We start from the raw sequence: 21,954 nt of genomic DNA, 5'->3' as shown, positions 1-21,954 counted from the left end.
GTACAGAGGGTTAAATAAGGTGGAATTTATTTTTCTCTTTCTCATAATAGTCGCACAGCTGGTGGTGGTCAGATGTGGGTGGGAGGCCCTGGTCCCTGATCACGCAGCTCTGCCACCTTCCACCTTCATCAGTCCTCAACCTGCAGCTTCTGCTATCTGGGCCCAAGGCCACTGTCATGTTTGTTGATGTTCCCATCAATAAGAAAGTGAGATAGAGGAGGTCCAAGGTGAGCAGCTTGTGCTTAGGCTGGGGATGAACTGGTGCATACATCACCCTTCTCACCTCCCACTGACCTGCACTTAATTCCATAGCTGCAAGGGAGGCTGGAAGATGCGGTCTCTGACTGGGCTGCCATAGAAAGCATAGAGGTTCTATTACTAAAAAGAAAAAGGGAGACAGGCTGTTTCCCCCATTCCAGTGCCTTAGAAAGGTAAAGCTAGATCTTGCTGTTCACTCAATCTACACCAGCTGTGTGTTTTTAAAAAATATATATTTTTATGGATTTCAGAGAGTAAGGAAGAGGGAGAGACAGACACATCCATGATGAGAGAGAATTGTTGATCAGCTACCTCCCGTAAGTCCCCCACTGGAGATCGAGCCCACAACCTGGGCATGTGCCCCTGACCGGAATCAAACCTGGGACCTTTCAGTTCGCAGGCTGATGCTCTATCCACTGAGCCAAACCGGCTAGGGGTACACCAGCTGTGTTATGTAAATGAGGAAGCTGAGGCTCAGAGAGTTTAAGCAATATCCTTCATCTCCTCAGGGCAGAAATGAATCTAGAGCGTGTCCCCTGATTTCTAGTCCAATGTTCTTTTATTTTAAATTGAGTCTCCAGATTAAGTTGAAAAGGTTACCATCACATTTCTAACTTATGCCAGTAAAACGCAATGACCTTTAAAAAATGATACATGACTGTGACATTGCTCGAATGTTGAGCTGAGTTTCAAAAGGAGTCAAGAAATGTTAAAAGAAAGATGAATATATTCTTAGAATTTTAAGATTGTAAGCACAATATCACCAAGACCATATCTTCCTCATTTCATAAATAAGGCAACTTTGGCCCCAGGAGTCTACTGATTTCTACATGGTCACACAGCTTCTGTGAAAGAGCCACAATTGGGCCTTTATCTCTTCATTTTTGGCATTCCCTCCACTGAACCTCGAAGTCCCTCATGAGAAGGATAAAGGGCCTCAGAACACCCTACAATTGGAGCCCCTAAGACTCCCAGGAAATCCCACTTCTGTCTCCTTGGGTGTTAGCTACAGAATCTTTTGTCCTTTGAACTGGTTCATATTCAGAAACCAGCTAGTTTCAATTCAAGGAGATTCTTCCCTTCATTAAGCACAATGCTAGGGGCAGAAGGATGCGGAGATACAAAAGCCCTGGTCCTTGCCCTGGGAGCTTACAATTTAGGAGGAGTAAAATGACATAGTGGCTGGATCTGGCATGGTGGCTACTTTATTTATTTTCCCAGAAAATACTAATCCATACACCATCATTGATGGACTCTCTGTCCACAGGGTGAGTAGGTATTCTTGGCTGGGCTGGTGATAGAACACCAACCAAAGTGATTGACACCTGATGGGTATATGATCCAAGCCAAGCAGAGTCCTCCCTGGGACTTTATTTATTCCATTTGGAGAGAATCTCTCTAGCTGATTGGGTCTGAAGGTTGGAAGGATGTGAATTGAGAGTGACCTGCCATCTTTTCTATAATATGGTAAAGGCCAATTAATAGGAAAGAATGAATGACTCTGCTATACAGACCAATGCAGAGAGATGAGTGGGAGAAAGAGTTAAAGATATCTGTCTAAGAGCAAGAAATATCTAGGTCCTTGTGTCCTTATCATCATCACATCCTCATTATCACCAACACCACCACCATCACCATCACCACCACCCTCAGCATTAGATTAGCATCAGCATCAGCAGTATCATCATCATCATCACCATCATCACATCCTCATTATCACTACCACCATCACCATCAGCATCATCATCACCATCATCACATCCTCATTATCATCACCACCATCACCATCAGCATCATCATCACCATCATCACATCCTCATTATCACCACCACCACCACCATCACCATCATCATCATCATCATCATCACCATCATCGCATCCTCATTAACACCACCACCATCTTCCTCCTCATCCTCCTCCTCATCAGAATTAACATTTGTAGTGTTTACTTTATGCCAGGAATGGTAATGGCTCACAGCACTGCCTGCGGGGCTCCCCACTGCCCACTGGATAACAGGGTGCTCCTCAGCCCCACATTCAAGGCTCCACACAAGCCAGTATCAAATCCTGCCACCATCCTCTCAGACCCCAATTGATGGCGACATTGGGTTACACGCAGATGCCTAAACAAACGCCACACTTTCAGACCCTTCCACTTCTGCTCACACTTCTCCCTCTGTCTGCCCCCCATGCCATTCTCTCCCTGGTGAAATCCTCTTCAAGTTCCAGATCCAATGTCACCTGCTTTCCAAAAGCTCCTTCCCGAGCGTCTATTCATTTACCGAGTCCGTCAGCACGCAGCTGGGCACCATGAATTAGCCCTCCTAATCTGAGGACAGGTCTCCTGACCAGAAGGCAGGGACAGAGATGAGCATTCTCTTATTGGTATCACTTTCTTTTCCCAAAGAGGTTGGGGTAAATTTAGACTTCCTTCTCTGCTTCCCCATGTCCATTCCTCTTTGGAACCTCTTGTGGCACCAGATCCTGTTCCGTGGCAGACACCACTCATGCTGGAAAGGCAGTCTCATGCATGCAGTCTTTCCATCCCTGTTCGACACGTAAGAAAGGGCCTCGGGCCTGGAACACCTCCTTACCTAAAGACCAAGGGCCCCCATAGCCTGGGCAGGGTTTCTCACCTGTGTAAACAGGTCTTTCCCGGTTTAGGTTTAGGATCCATGGGTGCTCCTTAGTTCTGCTGAAGCTGTGTGTCCATGGCCCTCAGGCATGCTCCCGGCTGTCAGTATTCCCGATTCCAGGGGGGAGGGAAGGAGGAAGGGATCCTCTCTGGCTGCACAATGGCCATGCTGGCTGCTGGAGCATTTGCTGGACGGGAGACCCACACACACTGTTGGAGCTGATCTTTCTCACTAAAGCATTGGCTGTCCGATGCAGTGCTTGACTGAGCTGTGTTTTCCTTGGCAACTCCAACAACAGGACTTTGTGGGTAGAAGTGTTTGAACTTTTACACCTGGTAGTTGGTAGAGTGAGGATCTTTGCTTTCCTCCACAGAGTGTGAGTCCTCCCTGGCATTGGTAACCAGTGAACGGCGTTCTGCTCCACAAGCTGCCTATCCCTAGAATCTCAACTTTGCGTTGATGTCCTGCTAATAAACTCCATTTTCTAGAGTCTCTGGCCGCTGGTTGTGGCCACGTGGCTGGGTTCTACTTAAGAAAATCTTAGCAAGAGTATTCTGTGGGCCTCCAAAAGGCCTTCTTGAGTGGGAGGGATGGTGTACCCTTCTTCCCCCCCACTTGTCCCAGCAGAGTGGAGAGTGGGTGCCATGGCCAGCAGTTCTCTTGGACCACGGGGTGACCTTGAGGAGGAAGCCTTGCAGCTGGCACAGCAGAGCAGAGAGATAGAAAACAGGAATCCTCCACCCGGTAACGGGGCACCTCTTTCACGTAAGAGAAGAACGCACTTTCGTTTGTTTGGGTTTTTCTGTTGTACGTAGCTGAGCCTGATGTGAAATAATAAAAAGTCCATGTTTTGTCTTGCTCACTTTTGTATCTCCTGTACCTTGCACCGTGTTTGGCACAACAGAGAAATGTCTGATCAGTCGTAAACAAATTGGGTATGTGTTTAATGGCCCACACCACAAAGACAATAGGAAATGGATATTATGCCTGTGTATATAAAGCATATGTAGGTATTTCTAGTTCAGGGAACATTTAGGGGGTAGCTAAGAATTTTCCACTGTGGCTCTTAGGACCCCCAGCTGGGCTATTGTCCACACACTTCACTTCTTGAGATAACACACACCTTGCTTCCCAGGGCGCCCTGCTGCCAGGCAGGCCTCAGTCAGGTCACACCAGACTGACAGGAGGAGTGGCTGCAGGAAGCTGCCTGGGGAGGTGAGGGAGTGGTTTCAGGATGATCCTTATTTAATAGTTACAGAAGATAACTGTCACCAGGAGCCAACCGCCAGGCCCCTGGGTGCTTTGTAACACAGATATAAAACCTACGTTTTACATCATGTGTTTCTTTTCCAACAAAGTGGGCTCCACTGTTGACTCCGCACGCACAGCCGGCTGTGAAACCACGCTGTCCCCTGCCCTGCAGTTTTGCAGCTAGGGGAACAAACAGCCAACTGACGGTTTTTCTTAAAAAATATATACCCACCACCAATTTCTTTTAAGGAGAAATTGCTCTTAGGCAGTGAAATACACTGAGTGGCCAGGTTATTATGATCACTGAATGCATAATAATGTGGCCACTCAGTGTATATCCTATATAATAAAAGGCTAATATGCAAATTGTCCCCTCGACCAGGAGTTCGATCAGCAGGCAGGGCGGCCAACTGCCCATGTCCCCTCCCCCTGGCCAGGCTTGCCGGACCCCACCCATGCATGAATTTATGCACTGAGCCTCTAATACAGGGGTCCTCAAACTTTTTAAACAGGGGGCCAGTTCACTGTCCCTCAGACCGTTGGAGGGCCGGACTATAGTTTTTAAAAAAAAACTATGAACAAATGCCTATGCGCACTGTGAGCCCGGGATGAGTCGGCTGCTAAGCAGGACAGGCAGCGGCACCCGGCGGGCTGGATAAATGTCCTCGGTGGGCCGCATATGGCCCGCGGGCTGTAGTTTGAGGACCCCTGCTCTAATATATATATATATATATATATATATATATATATATATATATATATATATATACACACACACACACACACACACACACACACACACACACACTGAGTGGCCAGATTATTATGCATTCAAAGATCATAATAATCTGGCCACTCAGTGTATCTCTCTCCTTATGCATACATTCCCCTTTCATTCACTCATTTAGAGAATATTTGGAAGAGCCTGCGATATGCCAGGCACGGTTCACGGTAGTGAGGGTACCAGCATGCTAAACACAGACCCAAATCCTTGTGCCCGCGAAGCTTAGCATTCTGGTGAGTCAGACAATCAGCATGTGAAATAAGTAAAATAAACGATTTGTTAGGTAGTGATAAGTGCTAAATAAAAGAATAAAGCAAAGAAGGAATGTTTAGGGGTGGAGTTAGCATTTTACATGGGGCGGGTGCTGAAGGAAGGCTTCATGGAGAAATTAACGTGTGAATGAGGTCTGATGAAAATGAAAGAGTGAAGATGAGGCGTCCAAGGGAAGAGCACTCCAGGCAGAGGAGAAAGAGTCCTAGAGGTGTGTGTGTGTGGGGGGGGGGGGGGGGGGGGTCGGTTCCTGGATCAGCAAGGAGGCCAGTGTGGCTGGGTCAGAGTGAGCAATGGGAGAGCAGCAGAAGTGAGAGAGTTGGGGCCAGGTCATGGAGGTCCCATAGGTCATCGAAGAACTTCAGTTTTTACCCCTGGGAAATGGGAAGCTAATGCGGGGTCTTAATCCAGCATCTTGAAGGGTTCAGGAATCTGGAAAAGGGGCTGCTGTAAATTATTAAAAAGTCTAGAGATGAAACATAATTTTGGAAGGCATTTTGGGGAGCCAGAGAATACTTAGCTAAAAGAACCAAGTCCTCCTTGTCTCAGGACCCCTTGCTTTTTATTAACACAAATTATCCTAAAGCAAAGTAAATATACAAATCAAAGGCAAGGTTTAGTATACAGAATCCATTGTCAGACGGCTGTTCAAGTGTTTGGTCAGCAGGAGGCAATAACAGGTAGATTGAAATCCCCTCAGCTGTCTGGCAGCAAGCAATCATTTATGCATCTTTTTCAGGGTTGGGGAAATGCCCTTAGCCATTTCCAACAGGCAGTAATGTGTATTTTCCAGCCCTTGCTGAAGGCTCAAGGTCCACCAACCTTTTGATGAACTTCTTGCATTTATGACCTGTTGGGATTAGCTTCCGGCAGGAAGCCCTAGAGAACTCTGAGCAGGGCAACATGATCTGATCCCCATTTTCTAAAGATCACTCAGCTGCTGTGTTGAGGACGGGTCCACCTTCCACCAGCCATTTCCCACCTTCTCCATCTTCATTCCTTTGTGGATCTTTTCCCCAGGCCACTGCAGAGCCGAGAGCCATCTTGTGCTCCTTCTGTCCCCATCAAAATGCATTTTTGGACTGTGTATGCCTTCTGTCTCTGAAGCTGAGATGGCAGCCAAGCACCCCCTCTCTGAAGAGTGTAGGGTTGCCAATAATCACGTGGCATCTTATGAGCTGCATATCAGGGATGCTTATCCATCTATGGCCTGTTTTCACATGGTCCGCATTTTGCCACATTCTTTGAAAAGCAAGCTGAAGTGAACAGGGACCATGGAAGCAATTTCTAAGATACCTAAGAGGATGTGAGAGTAAAATCTGCCTTCTGGTGATTAAGAGGCCTGAGAGAGATAACTGGGGAACCAGTATTCAAGCTCTAGAGTCTGTCCTGGAGTTGGAGAACCAGCTAAGCAAACTCCTGCTAGACCTGAAGACCATAGCTTCTGCCAACCAAGTACCTGCATGAACAGAAGAATGAAATAAACTACCTGCAATGCCACCTTGTATGTCATAAGGAATTAGAAAAACAGGCCCGGGAGGAGGAAGACCCGTTGAAAAAGCCTGCGGAAGTGTTAGGTAAATAGACCCAACACCTGAAGGCAGCAAAGCAAGCCTTCCCATTGTGGTAGGTCCCCAAATCAGCTACTTAGGAACTTTAATTGTCTCCATTTGACGAAGACTGCTTTCCTTTGTTGGTGTGTGTACAACTAAATCTTTTTTTTGCATTAAAAAAAATGTACTTTTGGATTCTTCCTTCATAGTCAGCAACAGATGGCACTGGGAACAGATTCATACCCAAGAAGCAGATTAGGTTGTGGACATTCTGTTTGTTATTCTGTCTCCCACAATTATCCAACAGCTCTTCCTTCCCTTTTTCTTTTTCTTTTTTTAAAAAGTATTTTGATTGATTTCAGAGAGAAAGGGAGAGGGAGAGAAATATAGAAACATCAATATTTCAGAGAGAATCACTGATTGGCTGCCTCCTGCACATCCACACTGGAGATCGAGCCCACAACCCAGGTATGTGCCCTGACCGGAAATCAAACCGTGACTTCCTGGTTCATAGGTCAATGCTCAACCTCTGAGCCATGCCGGCCAGGCCTTCCTTCTTCCTTCTTAACAGAACCCCAGTTATGTTCAAGCAGCTGCTCCCCCGCACAGTCTGGGAGACGCAGGGTAAGCTGACCCCATGCCCAGCTCCTCCAGCAATGGGTCTCCATGGGCGTTGGCCATTTGATACAGAGCAAACACAACCCTAGACTCAGCTCTGATCTCCTCATTTTTATTGAGGCTGTCGCCAGACAACTTGATAGGCTTCCTCAGGACAAACGGGCCCTGCTCCAGGGGCTGGGACAGGAATAGCAAGTCGGGACGGACACACTCTGGCAGCCCGAGGTGGAAAGCTTTGCAAGATGAACGGCGGCAGTGTCGCTGGCCTTCCTGCTGTATTAATTTCTCCTTTAGGAGAAAGTTGACCCATTTTTCCAGCCCACGGCTCTAATGGACTTTTTATTCAGAGGCCATCCTTCCCGCATAAAGACCTGCATTGTATTTAATGATAAGCCTTTTAATGGAATTTGCTATTTCTGGGTCTCTGGGAAAATGCCATGAACGAGCTTGCAAGAGCAAGGGATGGCAGATGTTTGAGGGGCAAGCTTCTCAAGGGCAGACTATCCTGGCAGGAGAATGAACAAAACCCAGAAGCAGGTTCTTTTTCACTTCTTGGAACTGGTTTGGCTTAACTGCAGTTGTGATGTGGACAAATTTTAAAAGACAGATTGACCTCCCACAGCATGTCTCCTCCCCTCACACTCCAGTTTCTTAACAGGCACTGGCCCCCTGCAGGTCTGTGGGGCGACCGGTGCTAGCCGCTCGGTTTGCCCAGTGTCTTGGCCCAGCTGTGCACTCTGCTGATGGTTTCACTCGGACTGGGATACCGGAAGCATTTGTGGATGACAGCCCAGTAGGAGCATGCACGGAGGACGTTGGGGGAGGGGGTGTAGCATGAAGAGCGCTACATACCCTGCACCATACTCTTCCTTTCTGTCTTTTCAATATATTTTTATTGATTTCAGAGAGGAAGGGAGGGAGAGGTAGAAACATCAATGATGAGAGAGAATCACTGATCGGCTGCTTCCTGCATGCCCCACACTGGGGATGAGGCCTGCAACCTGGGCATGAGCCCTGACCGGGAATCGAAGGTGACCTCCTGGTTCATAGGTCTACGCTCAACCACTGAGCCATGCCGGCCTTACTCTTTCTTTTATTGCTTGGAGTAATACAGCTCTGCCCCGAAACCCAGCAAGACAGAAGCTTTCTGGTTAACCGGTGGTGCCCTCCTTCACAAAATACTTTACTGCTCATCTCGTTACTCCACAAGGAGTGACACCTCCATCTGGGATTGGCTCATGGAACCACATGGAGTACTTCTCTTAAGGTGGGTTCTGCGATTTCGGCATCATCCCTGGGCATTTGCTGTGATGTACTGGCACCCAGCAACTTGTTAGCATCCTTATAGATGCAACTTTGCTGGCCCACCCAGCATTTAATATGTCTGCTAATGGCACCTCCCTGTTTCCTGGCACTAAGGGAGGTGCTAAGATATATAAATAAGGTACAAGGTGAGGTCCTTGTCCTCAAGGCTTTAACAGTTCAAATAAATCCAGCTCATGTTATTGAATGTTAATGGGAACAGGGTGCTATGTGAGAAGCCCTTAAAAGTTCAGAAATGAGGAAGGCAAAATGGAATCCAGATTATCTTTTCTTTGTTCTTAATTCTCACCCAAGGATATGTTTCTATTTTATTTTTAAGTTTTATTTTTTTAAACGTATTTTATTGAATTCAGAGAGGAAAGGAGACAGAGAGAGAGATAGAAACATCAATGATAAGAGAGAATCATCAATTGGCTGCCTCTTGCACGCCCCCAACTGGGGATCAAGCCCACAACCCAGGCATGTGCCTTTGACTGGAATCAAACCTGGGACCCTTCAGTCCATAGGCCGGCGCTCTATACACTGAGCCAAACCAGCTAGGGCTCTATTGATTTTTTTAAAAAAGATTTTTTATTGAATTTTTAGAGAGAGAGAGGAAGGGAGAGGGAGAGAGAGAGAAACATCAATGTGAGAGAGAAACACTGATCAGTTGCCTCCCACACCCACCCCGACTGGGGATTGAACTTGCAACCTGGAAATGTGCCCTGACTTGGAATGGAACCCACTGGGAGCTTTCAGCAAGGGCTGATGGTCCCAGCAACTGAGCCACAAGGCCCAGGGCAGGTCCCAATTTGGCTTTCTCAGACTGGGTCCACAGCATCACCTGCACTTGTTTAGAATGCAAATTCTCAGGCCCCACCCTTGACTGACTGAATGACAAATGCTGCAGGTGGACCTAGCCATTTGTGTTTAATAACATGTGAGCAGAACAGGCCTACAGAACTTCTAGAAAAGTAGGGGAAATAAGACAAACACACAGTCTCCCAGCTACCAGGGGGGTGATGGACCAGGACCTATCACACACACCACGCAGGGGCCAGGGGCCTGCGACAAGAGTTTTCGGTTAAAGTCACAGTCACCAGTGGAGTTTTGAAAACGCATAGTTGCCTCAGCTCCACCCAAAGGTTTGAATTCACTGGTTTTAATCCCTGTTAAAACTGCTCCCGAGTTGACTGACAGTTATCGGAGTAGTACACCCCAGTAGGGGTCTGAGAAGGACGAAGCCCGTGGTGAAGGTCTAGAGCAGTGGTTGGCAAACTCATTAGTCAACAGAGCCAAATATCCACAGTACAACGATTGAAATTTCTTCTGAGAGCCAAATTTTTTAAACATAAACTTCTTCTAATGCCACTTCTTCAAAATAGACTCGCCCAGGCCGTGGTATTTTGTGGAAGAGCCACACTCAAGGGGCCAAAGAGCCACATGTGGCTCGCGAGCCGCTGTTTGACGACCACTGGGATAGAGCATTGGCCTGCAGACTGAAGGGTCCCGGGTTCGATTCCGGTCAAGGGCACGTACCTCAGTTGCAGGTTCCTCCCAGGTCTGGGCCCTGGTTAGGACGAGTGAAGGAGGCAACCAATCGTGTTTCTCTCACATCGAAATTTCTGTCTTTCCCTCTCTCTTCCACTCTCTCTAAAAATCAATGGAAAAATTTGGGTGAGAATTAAAAAAAAAAAAGACATTTTCTTACATAGCCACAATATAGTTGTCAATGCCAGGAAGTTTAACATGGACACAAACACTTGTATTTTCTCTCTCATCATATTCCAATTTCTCAGTTGACCGGTAGCATTTTTCCATCTAGGACAGAATCCAGTCTGGGATCAGGCATTAAGTGTAGTTGCTGTCTCACTCGTGTGCTTTCCAAAGCTCTCCAGGTGGATTTAATGTGTGTCCTGGTATTTATTTACTTGCACGTGGTAAACATGTATTAGCTGTTTACCATGTGCAAAGTATCATGAATAAATTAAGGAGTTTCTTATTTTAAGGGCTATACTATATACCAGCGGTTTTCAACCTTTATCACCTATCAGAGATACAAGTAAAATAAAACTTATAGAAAGATTAAATATGAAGAGATGAAAAATACTCGATAAGTAATCAGTAGCCAAAAGAAAGGTGGTGTTTCAATAACAGTATCAAACATGTCTAATCTAAACAATTAGCATGAAAATGGTTAAAAGAGGCACAACAGAGGAAGAATCAACTGTGATTTTCAAGGCAGAACATACTTTGAGACATGCTGCCTCCTACATGCTAGGGACCATACCTGTTTTCTTCACTGTCATATCTTCAGTGCTTGGCACATAGTAGGTGTGCCATAAATATTAATGAGTGAACTGATTGCATTATATTCAAATGCTCTGTTTATGTGTTTGTCATACCATAAGGATAGGGCCCTGTCTTACTCAGTTTTATGCCATCAGTACTCAGCACATAGTATGCATTCCCTAAATTCACTAAATTCAAGGTTCACTTCTCCCACAAAACCTCTCTGAACTGTTCTTACCATAGCGACTTTGTTTCTACTTCTATAGAACTGATCATTTGAAATGTCCAATTTAGCAACTGATTATAGAGTAGTGTCTTTTAGTGTTTTTATTGTCTAAAGTTTTACATATGTCTCCTTTTTCCCCGATTGACGCCCCTCCTGTGTCTTTTAGTTTTTAATCCAACCTTCTTTCTCCAAAAATATTTTAGAGATGATGGCTCACACTTTTTTAAAAAGATTATTTAATTTAAAAAAATACATTTTTGATTTCAGAGAGGAAGGGAGAGAGAGAGAGCTAGAAACATCACTGCCAGAGTGAAACATGGACCTGCCGCCTCCAGCACACGCCCCAGTGGGGATCCACCCGCATGTGCCCCTGACTGGGAATGGAACCGGTACCCTTTCAGGGCACAGGAAGATGCCCAACCAGCTAAGCCATGATGGCCAGGGAGCCTTATGCTGTTTATAGCACCTTGAATCAAGAATATCAATACTGCCCTAGCTGGTGTGGCTCAGTGGACAGAGCATCAGCCTGCAGACTGAAGGGTCTCAGGTTTGATTCCAGTCAAGGGCACATGCCCGGGTTGCAGGCTCGGTCTCCAGTGTGGGGCATGCAGGAGGCAGCCGATCAATGATTCTCTCTCATCATTGATGTTTCTACCTCTCTCCCTCTCCCTTCCTCTCTGAAATCAATAAAAATATATTAAAAAAGGAAAATCAATACTCTTTGGGGGTTGATATCACTACTTGATGAGTGTAGATTAGATCAGTGGTGCCAGAAGCACCTGCCATGGCCTCCAAGGACTATCTCCATCTCCCTTTTCCATCCTTGACTAAAGAGATCACTATTTACAGACAGGCACGTGTGTAAGAATGTGGAGAAGTTAACCTGGGAGTTGGGGGTGGGGGAGAGAAGGCAGCTAACTGTCCAATTCCTGGTCTCTGTGCTCTCCCCCTCCTGGCAATATGGGAAGGACAATGCCTGCAATCCTACAAAAAAGTGGGTGTGGGAAGTGGGAGGGAAACAGGGAAGAGGGCAGAACCTGGACCGGAGTTTATGATGAGATCTAAAGGGAACCCCAGGGGAAACAACTACATCCAGGCTCCGGGGCCTTGGGTAGAAGGCAGAGAGGGGTGTTGCTCATCTACCCACAGGGCACAGCAGGGGGACCCACCACAAGGAGCTCCTCATTGGGAAGCTACAGGGGTTACTACAGGGCAGAGTGGTGTCTCCTTGCTGGTCTTCTAAGGAAGGCACCACAGTCCGTGGAGGTCAGTCAGGGCCCTGGGGTGAGGAGAGGAGGTGGGCTGGCTGACTTCCCACAGTTAAATGGTGAATCCTGCACTTCCTTATTTTTGCTCCCACACAGGTCCGCACCCCGTTTGATAGTAAGTCCCCTGGGCTGCCTTCCAGGTTTAGTTACGGCGCCACGCAAGCTACTGGCACTCAACAAACGAATCAAATATTGGTTGTATGAAAAAAAAATAATGAATCAACACACACACACACACACACACACACACACACACACACACACACACACACACCAGCACTGATTCAACTGGATTCGCATCCCCACCTTGGGAGCAGACCACCTGCTCAGCGCGCAGGCTGTAGGAGTTTCCTTGCCAAGGAACCTGTCTCGCACCTGCTTTAGGTTGGTGCCTCCAGAAGGTCAAGTCACCAACATTTAGGACCGCTTCCCTTCCAGGGTGGCCTCCGAGACAAAGTTTCAACCTGGATTAGGCCTGGTGCTCCCCTGGGCGCGTCCGCACTCCCTGCGGACCAGGGGAAGCCCTGGAGCGCAGCCAGCCTGCCGGCAGCGGTTCACCTTACCTTGGTGAGCTGGGCTATCTTCTTGCACATTTTCACGTGCATCTCGGGGTCGCAGTCCATTCTCCAGCCGGCGCCCCCGTGGGCATCGGCTTTGGAGCCCGGGCCAGTCCCGGGTGCATGGATTTTGCTGTTGACCGCAGAAGCCATCGCGGAAACGCGTCCAGTGCACCCGGCCCCCGCTCGTGTGCTCGCGGCCCACGGTGTGCACGTGTGCGCGCGCGGGCGTGTGAGCGTGTGTGGGGTTTATCGGGAGAGGTGGCACTGCAGCCCAGCGGCCCGCACCACCGCGTGGCCCCCGCACCGCCGCGTGGCAGCCTGCCAGCCAACCGCGCGCCCACTCTCCCTCCTCCCGCGCTCTCTCCGGCCTGCCGGCTCTGTGGGTACCCGCACCCTGCGGCGAGGCGCCGAGGACCCGCACGTGTCGCTCGCCATCTGCGAGCTGCTCCCGGCCCGTGCGGGTTTGGCTGGCAATGGTAGAGCTGATGCGACCGGGAGACACTGGCCTTGGAGATGTTTGCGCTGGCGACGCGCGGCGCTTTCGGGCACATGGGTGGTTCCCGGCTCTAGACTCAGTGGGGCGGCCCCCGCCCGTGGTGGGCATCCCTGGCTAAGAAGGGAGAAGAGCCGGCCCCAGCCTCGGCGCAAGGTTAGGGAGGAGCCCCTGACGATGTGCTGCTGGGTGAATGGGGTGACGAGGACCCTGGCACCTTCCCCAGCTTACTCAGCCAGCGGCTTTGGGGCCTTGGACCCTGGTCTGAGGGCGGAGGTGGGGGGCGGGATGCCCAGAGAGGGGCAGGGAGGTGAGAGCGAATATCTGGGAGGAGAGCAAGCGCGGGGGGCCAGGGTGCACAGTGTGGCCCCCACAGGGGCTGCAAATGCGAGTCCCCACCACCCCCATCTTGGGGAGGAGCTGGGGCGTTGCGGGAGGATTGCCAGGGATCACCAAAGGGAAGAAGGCAAAGGGGCGGCAGAGGAGCTGGTGACTGAAACGGGGACGCACAGTGCGGGGCGGGGGGGGGGGGGGGGCAGGAGGAGCGCAGAGACAGCAGAGACAGGAAATGGAAAGGTGGGAAGGGCGGTGGGGAAGGAGGAGGTGAGGAGGAATGGAGCAATTGCATAACAGATGGAGCTGAAAGCCTAAGGGATCAGGCCCAGCGAGAGTGAAGTGACTCGTCCAGATCCTGGATTAGGAATTTGTTTGGTGAGTGGAGAGGGGAGGGGGCCCAATGTCTTTGTGGCTCGCTTTCTCTGGTTTCAAACCGTGGGCTTTTAGGGAAGTGACAACACCCCACCAAGCCTCGTCATGTCCCTCCATGTTTTTGCTTTATAATCTACGTTATGACACGGCAATTTGACTCCTAGGTATTATACCCAATGGGGAATGGGTACACATACCCACCAAACACACAGGTATAAGAATACTTATTGCAGCTTTATGTATAACCAAAAATTGGAAAGAACTCGAATGCTATCAACAGGTGAATAGATAAATGAATTACGGCATATTCGCACAATGGAATAGTCAACAGTAATAACAACATGGACCACTGATACATGCAAACACCTGGATGAATCACATGTTATTGATGAAAAGCTAAGCATAAAACAATGCATGATCTCATTCATATGAAGTCGAGAACAAGCACAACTGATAGCTATTTAAGAGAAGAGTGGCTATTTCTGGGGTAGGTACAGACTGGGAAAGGGCGCTAGTGAAAAAGAAACTTTTTGTTCTTTGATTTCAGTGTATACATCGTGATATGTGTCCATATGTGAAACCATCACATACACTTAGGATTAGCGCACTTTATGTACTTCACTGTAGGTTTATTATTCCTTACTTAAAAAAAGGGCAGATGGACAAATTGGTCTGGCATGGTTTCCTTAATGGATTTTTGTTGTTGTTAATCCTCACCCAAGGATATTTTTCCATTGATTTTTTAGAGAGAGTAGAAGGGAGAGGGAGAGAAGAGAGAAACATTGATGTGAGAAAGATTAGTTGCCTCCTGCACCCACCCCAACCAGGGCTGGGGAACCTGCAACCAAGGTACATGTCCTTGACTGAAATCAAACCGGGGACTCTTCAGTCTGCTGGCTGATGCTCTATCCACTGAGCCAACCATCTAGGGCTCCTTAATGGACTTGATGACAAAGAAAAAAACACATCACCACACAATCACGTGCAATTAAATCAAAATTCATTCCAAGAATACATAAGCCTCTGTAATAATAAAAGGGTAATATGCTAATTAGACCAGACATCTTCTGGACATCATTCCGGATGTCCTTCCTGATGAAGCCGGGGTCAGGGGGAACCCAGCCCCATTCCCGAATGCCTGTGGGCATCCTGGAGGAAGCAAGCCCGGGTCCATGTGCCTGCGGGTGGCCAGAGGGAAGCCAGCCCAGGTCCCGGGTGCCTGTTGGTGGCCAGAGGAGGGAAGCCCAGATCCCAGGTGCCGGAGGAAAGCCGGTGCCAGTAGCCCGGGTCCCGGCAGCTGGGGGAAGGAAGGACTACTCTTGCACGAATTTTTGTGCATCGGGCCTCTAGTATATAATAAAAGCCTAATATGCTAAGTGTCTGGTTGTCTGGTTGTCCGTTCAACCAATCAAGGCGTAATATGCTAATGATATGCTAAGACTGCTCAACCACTCGCTATGACCTGCACTGAACACCAGGGGCAGACACTTTGATCAGTAGGTTAGCTTGCTGCTGGGGTCTGGCTGATTGGGACTGAGCGAGACGGGTTGGACACGCCCTGGATCCCTCCCGCAGTCCCTCCCTGGCTGGCCAGCCTCCCACATCCCTCCTCAGCCCCGCTCATGCACCCGTGGGGTCCCTCAGCCTGGCTTGCGCTCTCTCGCAATCCAGGCTGAGGGACATCCTCTTCCCGAGTGCATGAATTTTGTGCACTGGGCCTCTAGTAATAATATAAACAAAGTATAGAAAAAACCTCAAACATAAAACAGGAAAAAAACCTAAAGTGCTGCGTAGGAATATATTATGGATCTGTCACTGGATTTAACTATATTTTGATGGCAAAAATAGTATGGAAGATAAAAAACTACAAAATTTCAAAATATTATTTTTAAAGTCGTAGATAATTCATTATGCTTTTGAGCCCACAAAGGTAAAATCAAAATGAAAAACTTGTTGAAATGACTGCTGTAGATTATGGATCATTTTTATAAATAATAAATTTTGAGACTTGCCTAAGCAAGGGACAGTTTCTTTCACAAAATAAATCATTAAATAATATTTATTTTCTGAAAAAAATTTCTGCAGTGCACACCTTACTGGAAAGTGAGGACCTTTTGCAATTGTGGTGTGATGCCTGAAGGATCAATTTGCTGACAACACTACATCTGTATTTTAAAGTGTCTACTAAATCTTACTGCTAAAACTGTAATAATTACATTTAAAAAATAAAAATTTCAGATTTACTTTTATGACACAGTGACACTCATCCAAAAATGTGTATTTGGTATACTTCTAATGGTCTCATTTTATTACTAACCTAGTTTCCTATGTAATTATCTTCTTTTTCCCTAGTTTCCCAATATCTGTCTCATTCTTTTCTACATTTTCCATATACTCACTTTGTCCCAAGTTTTCTAGAGACCTACTTCCTGAAACCCCTATCCTACTTACTTGACACAGTAGTCATCCTGGGATTTTTCCTTCATTGTATTCCTTTGTGAGATCTTATGTTTTCAGGATCCCATGCCTTCTAACTTAGATTACTCCTTTGTTTTGGTGAAGCACATCCTCCAGTGGCCTCCTAAGAAAGGGTACATGGTAAGGTAAAATTTTGAGACCATGCAAGTCTGACCTTTATTTTAGCCCCATACTTGGTTGGATTGGCTGGATATAGAATTCTAGATCAGAATTTTTAAATTTGAAGGCCTTGCTTTCATAGTCTTCTAACATCCAGTGTTGCTACCAAAAAGTCTAAATGCCGCCTAAACCGGTTTGGCTCAGTGGACAGAGCGTCGGCCTCCTGGGTTCGATTCCGGTCAAGGGCATGTACCTTGGTTGCGGGCACATCCCCAGTGGGAGATGTGCAGGAGGCAGCTGGTCGATGTTTCTCTCTCACCGATGTTTCTGGCTCTCTGTCCCTCTCCCTTCCTCTCTGTAAAATATCAATAAAATATATTAAAAAAAAAAAAAAAAGTCTAAATGCCATTCTGAAAATACCCTTTTCTGTAAACCTTGTTTTTCCCCTTGGGAAACCTTTAGGATCTTTAGCCCTGGGATCCTGTAATATCATGATGTGCTTTTGTATTTTTTAATTCATTGTGAGGGGCACTCAGTAAATCCTGTTAGTTTAGGAGACTCATGTCCTGTTTTGGGGGAAATCTTTTTTTCTCTCTTCACCTTTCTCTGTTCTCTCATTTTGAGGCTCTTATTAATCAGATGTTGCATCCCATTCCGATCTTATTTTTTATTTTCCTATTTTTCATCTCTGCCTTTTTATTCTACTTTCAGAAATTTCTTCAACTTATTTTCCAACACATCTACTGAATTTTTAATTTTGGCTTCCTTATTTTTCCCAATACTTTTATTTTCTGATTCTTAATTTTTTTACAGCATCCTGTTATTTCATGGATGCAATATATTCTCCTAAGTTTCTGAGAATATTATAGCTTGTTTGGGAGTTTTATGTTCTCCGCACTATTTCCCGTTCCCCCCCTCCCCGCCAGGTTCTTTTGTTTTGGTACTCATCTTTCATTGTTGAAGGTATCCTCAAATGTCTAATGATTCTTAGCTATCAGTTCATGGTGAGTTCAAGTGACTGAAAGCCGTGTCTGAATGAGCAGGATTTCACTGCAACAAATAATCAAGTGGCCAGTTGGTTTTTTTTTTTTTTTTTTTTTTTTAAATTGTTCATCTTTCTGGATTGGGTGGACAGGGCTGGGGATAAGCCTGGCTGCCAGATTATGTAGCTGGTGGACAAAGGGACTGATGGCTCATAATGTTCACAATACAGACATTCTCATCCTGTTTCCAGGATAGGACTTCACTACCACTCTCCCCCAGGTCCCAGTTCTTAGTCTAACTGGAACTTTAGTTCTTCAGAAATAAGCCTCCAATCTTTGGCTAGAAAGAGGTATAGTCAGTCACCTGGCTACAAAAGGAGGGCACAAATAAACTTTTCAAATAATCCCCTTGCTTCCAACTCTGCTCCTCAACCTCACCTTTCAGGGTACTTTGTGCTTCAAATCCTCGTGTCTTTTGGGGGCTCTGGAAGGAAGAGATAGGTGATCCAAATTTGTGGACCTTTCCTGAAATGAAGAAGAGCTGCCAGAACTGTGCTACTTATCAAGTATTAGAATTAAAAAGTAATACTTGGGCAGAACTATTCTGTTCTGTGGGAACAGCTACATGCCTCCAACCCAAGCTGTACCAATGCTATGAGTACATGTATAGGGCTGCTAGTTAAATTTAAATTTCAGAAAATGAATTACTTTTTTTCTAGTATATCCCATATTTCACTGTTTATCTGAAACTGAAATTTATTTGGGTGTCTTGCATCTTTATTTGCTAAACCTGTCAACCCAACACATTTAAAGAAATAACATGTCATAACCAGACATGACCAACATTCAAAAAGAAGAAAAAAAGCTGTATTCACAGAAGGAATTTGGGATTTGAACCAAAGCATTCAAGTCACTGGGAAAGTCCACATTACTTCCAGGCAGGTAGCCAGGGCCAACACCATAGAACCCACTTTGCGGTTCAGTACTCACAGAATGCATAGGCTGTGCATTAATGCTTTCAGTTAATACAGAAATTTAATTCTCTGGCTTGTGGTTGGCCTCTAAATTGTGTCATCAGAACTCTTGCCACCTTACCAAGTCATTCTGCTTGCTCAGGGTGCAATCATAAAGCCAATCCAGGGTCTTTTTTGATGGAACATGGCCATACCCTTGGAGTGTTCCAATTGTTTGGGGACCTTCCAAAGGAAGTTGCCCCTCCCCAATGGACCATTGCCTAGTTAATACATTGTAAAACACTAGTTGATATATTGGAGCATCAGGTTCCACAGCTGAAGCTATGTCTGGAAAGGTAACATTGATCAAGGGTTTAGCAGTTAACCTAAACATAATTTCCCTCACATAAGAAGACATTACCAGATCCTTAATTTACAAAATGTAGGACTCTTCCATCTGGTTTCTGTTGAAATCTAATTGGACACGTTGCCAGCTTGGATTTTTTGTGTATACTAGGAAACTCAGTTTTAATCTTGCTTGGCTGATCAGGATCCCGAGTCTCCTAGATGATTACTGACTATGTCCTACTCCAGGGACTAGGGCATCACTTTCCAAATGATCCCAGGGATTTCATGTCATGTATTGGGGTCATCTATGTCTTCCCAAATGCTAGTAAATTGCCCAAACGCCAGTCAACTGTTTTATCATTCAACCCTCAAATGTTGATAACATTTTAACACCTGACTGTTTATAAGCACCAACTCTGTACTATCTGCCTACCACACCACTTTAAAAATCAGGCCATCCTTGCCCATTATCTCACTGAAAAGAATTTGTCACAGCTCTCACAACATAGGTGCTGAGTAGCTAGCAAGTGTCAGGTCATTGTGGTACCCTTTTCCTTCCATTTTCTTGGTTCACTTCCAAAACTTTTATATAATCCCACAGCTGCCACCAGTCGAAAGAACATGGGAGATTGTATACAATGATCACTCATACACAAAGCCATTAACTAAACTTTTTTTAAAATGGCAGAAATACCAGAGATTTCCCTTTTGACAACAGCAAGTAGACACAGAAGAAATACCTAGTAGTTTGTCACCTAGTATAGCTCCCTCAATTTTCCCTCAGTCTAATGGATATTGCTCATTGGTGGACTCATGCTGGTGGCTTGCACAAAGTTGTCTCATGAAGTGAGAAGTTACCCACTTTCTGGATCTCTCTCTCTATATATATAGATATCCCAGCATGGTATCTTCAATACTTAAAGCCATATGAGCAAAATACTTCTGGCCTGACCTTTGTATGTCATTGTCTTGTGAACTTAGCATACACAACTTAAATCTGTGTAAAATATCGATTTACTTTATATCCTTAGCTGATTTTCCCTTGTGGGGCTTAATTGTTGGAGTGTACCTTCCACATGAATTTATACATTTTGGATGGCTACCCTACTTTAAAATATTTAAGGGCCAGTGTAAGGATTAAGCTTATTTAATATGATCAGAGAACAGAAATAGGATCAATAGCCAAAAGATTTGGGGTAATTTATCTTGACTCAATATATTTTAAAATTAATCTCTTATGTATATAGTATCTTATTTAATTTTGCACTCCCAGTATCTGGATTATAATCCCTAACATTAGATGAATTACTAAATTTCTAACTAGAGATATTTAAAACTAACAGGCTGCCCCAAAGATAATGAGTTCTCTAACATTGGAGCAAAAAATCAGATAATAATTTATTATAGATGTAGGAGTATTATGCATATATGTATAACCCATGGACACAGACAATAGTGTGGTGAAGGCCTGGGGTGGGCTAGAAGGGGTAAATGGGGGAAAAAGGAGACACATGTAATACTTTCAACAATAAAGACAATAAAAAATAAAGTATTTATGTATCAATAAGAAAATAACCCAAGTGACTTCTAAGGTCCATAAATTGCTCTAACAATCTACTCTAATATTAACACTGTTTTCATCAGAGCAGTTTTTTAGGTAGATAGTTGTGATAGGAACTCCGAAGGATAACCCCCCCAAAGCTGACCTAACATCTGTCCTCCTCCTGCAATGCACTGATGATTTTTTCTTAGGAAGCTGATGGGTTTAAAATACATGATGTGGTCTTCTGGGCTCAAGGTATTTGGACGTCAACAAAAAGGAGGCTGCCTATCTGTTCTGTGAGAGAATACCTTTAACATTAATGTCCATTGGTTTAGAAATCCTGTTTCCTTAGTCCTTTGATAAGTATTTCTATAGAGAATAAATGTGCCTTCTGTATCCTAATTATGGTGATTGCACTTGACCAAAGGCCCATGTAGGGTAAGCATGAAAGTGGTAAATTCACCCCTACCCCCGCATCCATGACACACACAAAGAAGTGAAGGATTAAGGCTTATTCAGGTGCCTATCCTTCTGTGCAACCTGGGATTACTTAATGTGTAAACAAATGGGTTCAAATGTGGGTCATGACATCTCACATTATCTTCTTCAAGTATGTTTCTTTTCTAGAGTTGCCAAGTCACCTCCTATCAGAGACACTGTATAGACACAGGCACTACATCTACTGATTTTACTTAGCACTTAGTGAATGCTGAATATGCCTTAAGCACAGCAGGATCTATTGCATTTGTTGAGAATAAATGACCATACTCTGTTCAGCATGTACAAAGCTGTTGGTTTATTCAGCTGCAAAGTTGGGGAAAGGCTTCCTTTAGGAGTGAACAGCAAAAATGTGTTTATGAGCAAGGCATTTTTACACATACACGCACACACGCAACGCACACACACACACACAGAGAAAAAGGAACATGTTATAGTTACATAAACATCAATATATTTTAATTTTTTGATTTCCCTATCTTTCCCACCTCCCCTTAAAAAACAGGTTGTAACATTTTAAAAACCAGTTTCACAGAAAACATCTACATAGGAACAGTTTCTGATACATTCAGTTACACTAACAGTGTGATACAGTTTCAGTTCAATCATTTTCCACCAACAAAACATTTTTTCTACCTATTACAATCCCCTCCTTTTTTTCTTTAAGAGAACTAAGGCAGAAATACCCATTAGGCTATAAACATCCTTCTCTCCTAAAGTTGCTACACATTTATAGAATTTGTGATTCTATTAATGCTTTAAGGTTTTGATGCCACATTGTAGACAGCACTTAGTTATGGAGAATAGGAAAAAGCAAAACTGAAATAAGGGGG

At 45.5% G+C, this 21,954-nt stretch overlaps 3 protein-coding genes across 3 annotated transcripts in view; 1 reads left to right on the top strand and 2 right to left on the bottom strand.

The window, feature by feature from the left end:
* The window catches only part of LOC308244416 (ligand-dependent nuclear receptor corepressor-like protein), a 92,389-nt gene extending 88,980 nt beyond the window's left edge, over nt 1–3,409 (top strand). Inside the window, exon 5 of the mRNA XM_080660380.1 lies at nt 3,268–3,409. Within this exon, the coding sequence (XP_080516506.1) occupies nt 3,268–3,335 (68 nt within the window). The 3' untranslated portion in view covers nt 3,336–3,409. The remainder of the gene's footprint in view (nt 1–3,267) is intronic.
* The window catches only part of LOC308244456 (protein FAM184B-like), a 50,101-nt gene extending 36,876 nt beyond the window's left edge, over nt 1–13,225 (bottom strand). Inside the window, exon 1 of the mRNA XM_080660432.1 lies at nt 13,022–13,225. The gene's annotated coding sequence lies outside the window, so the exon portion shown is untranslated. The remainder of the gene's footprint in view (nt 1–13,021) is intronic.
* The window catches only part of LCORL (ligand dependent nuclear receptor corepressor like), a gene marked incomplete at its 3' end in the record, with an annotated part of 420,506 nt that overhangs the window by 231,224 nt on the left and 167,328 nt on the right, over nt 1–21,954 (bottom strand). The window lies entirely within an intron of this gene.

This window comes from Plecotus auritus (assembly GCF_963455305.1).
Source record: "Plecotus auritus genome assembly, chromosome: 1".
Classification (NCBI taxonomy): domain Eukaryota; kingdom Metazoa; phylum Chordata; class Mammalia; order Chiroptera; family Vespertilionidae; genus Plecotus; species Plecotus auritus.
This window is presented reverse-complemented; position numbering and strand designations above follow the sequence as displayed.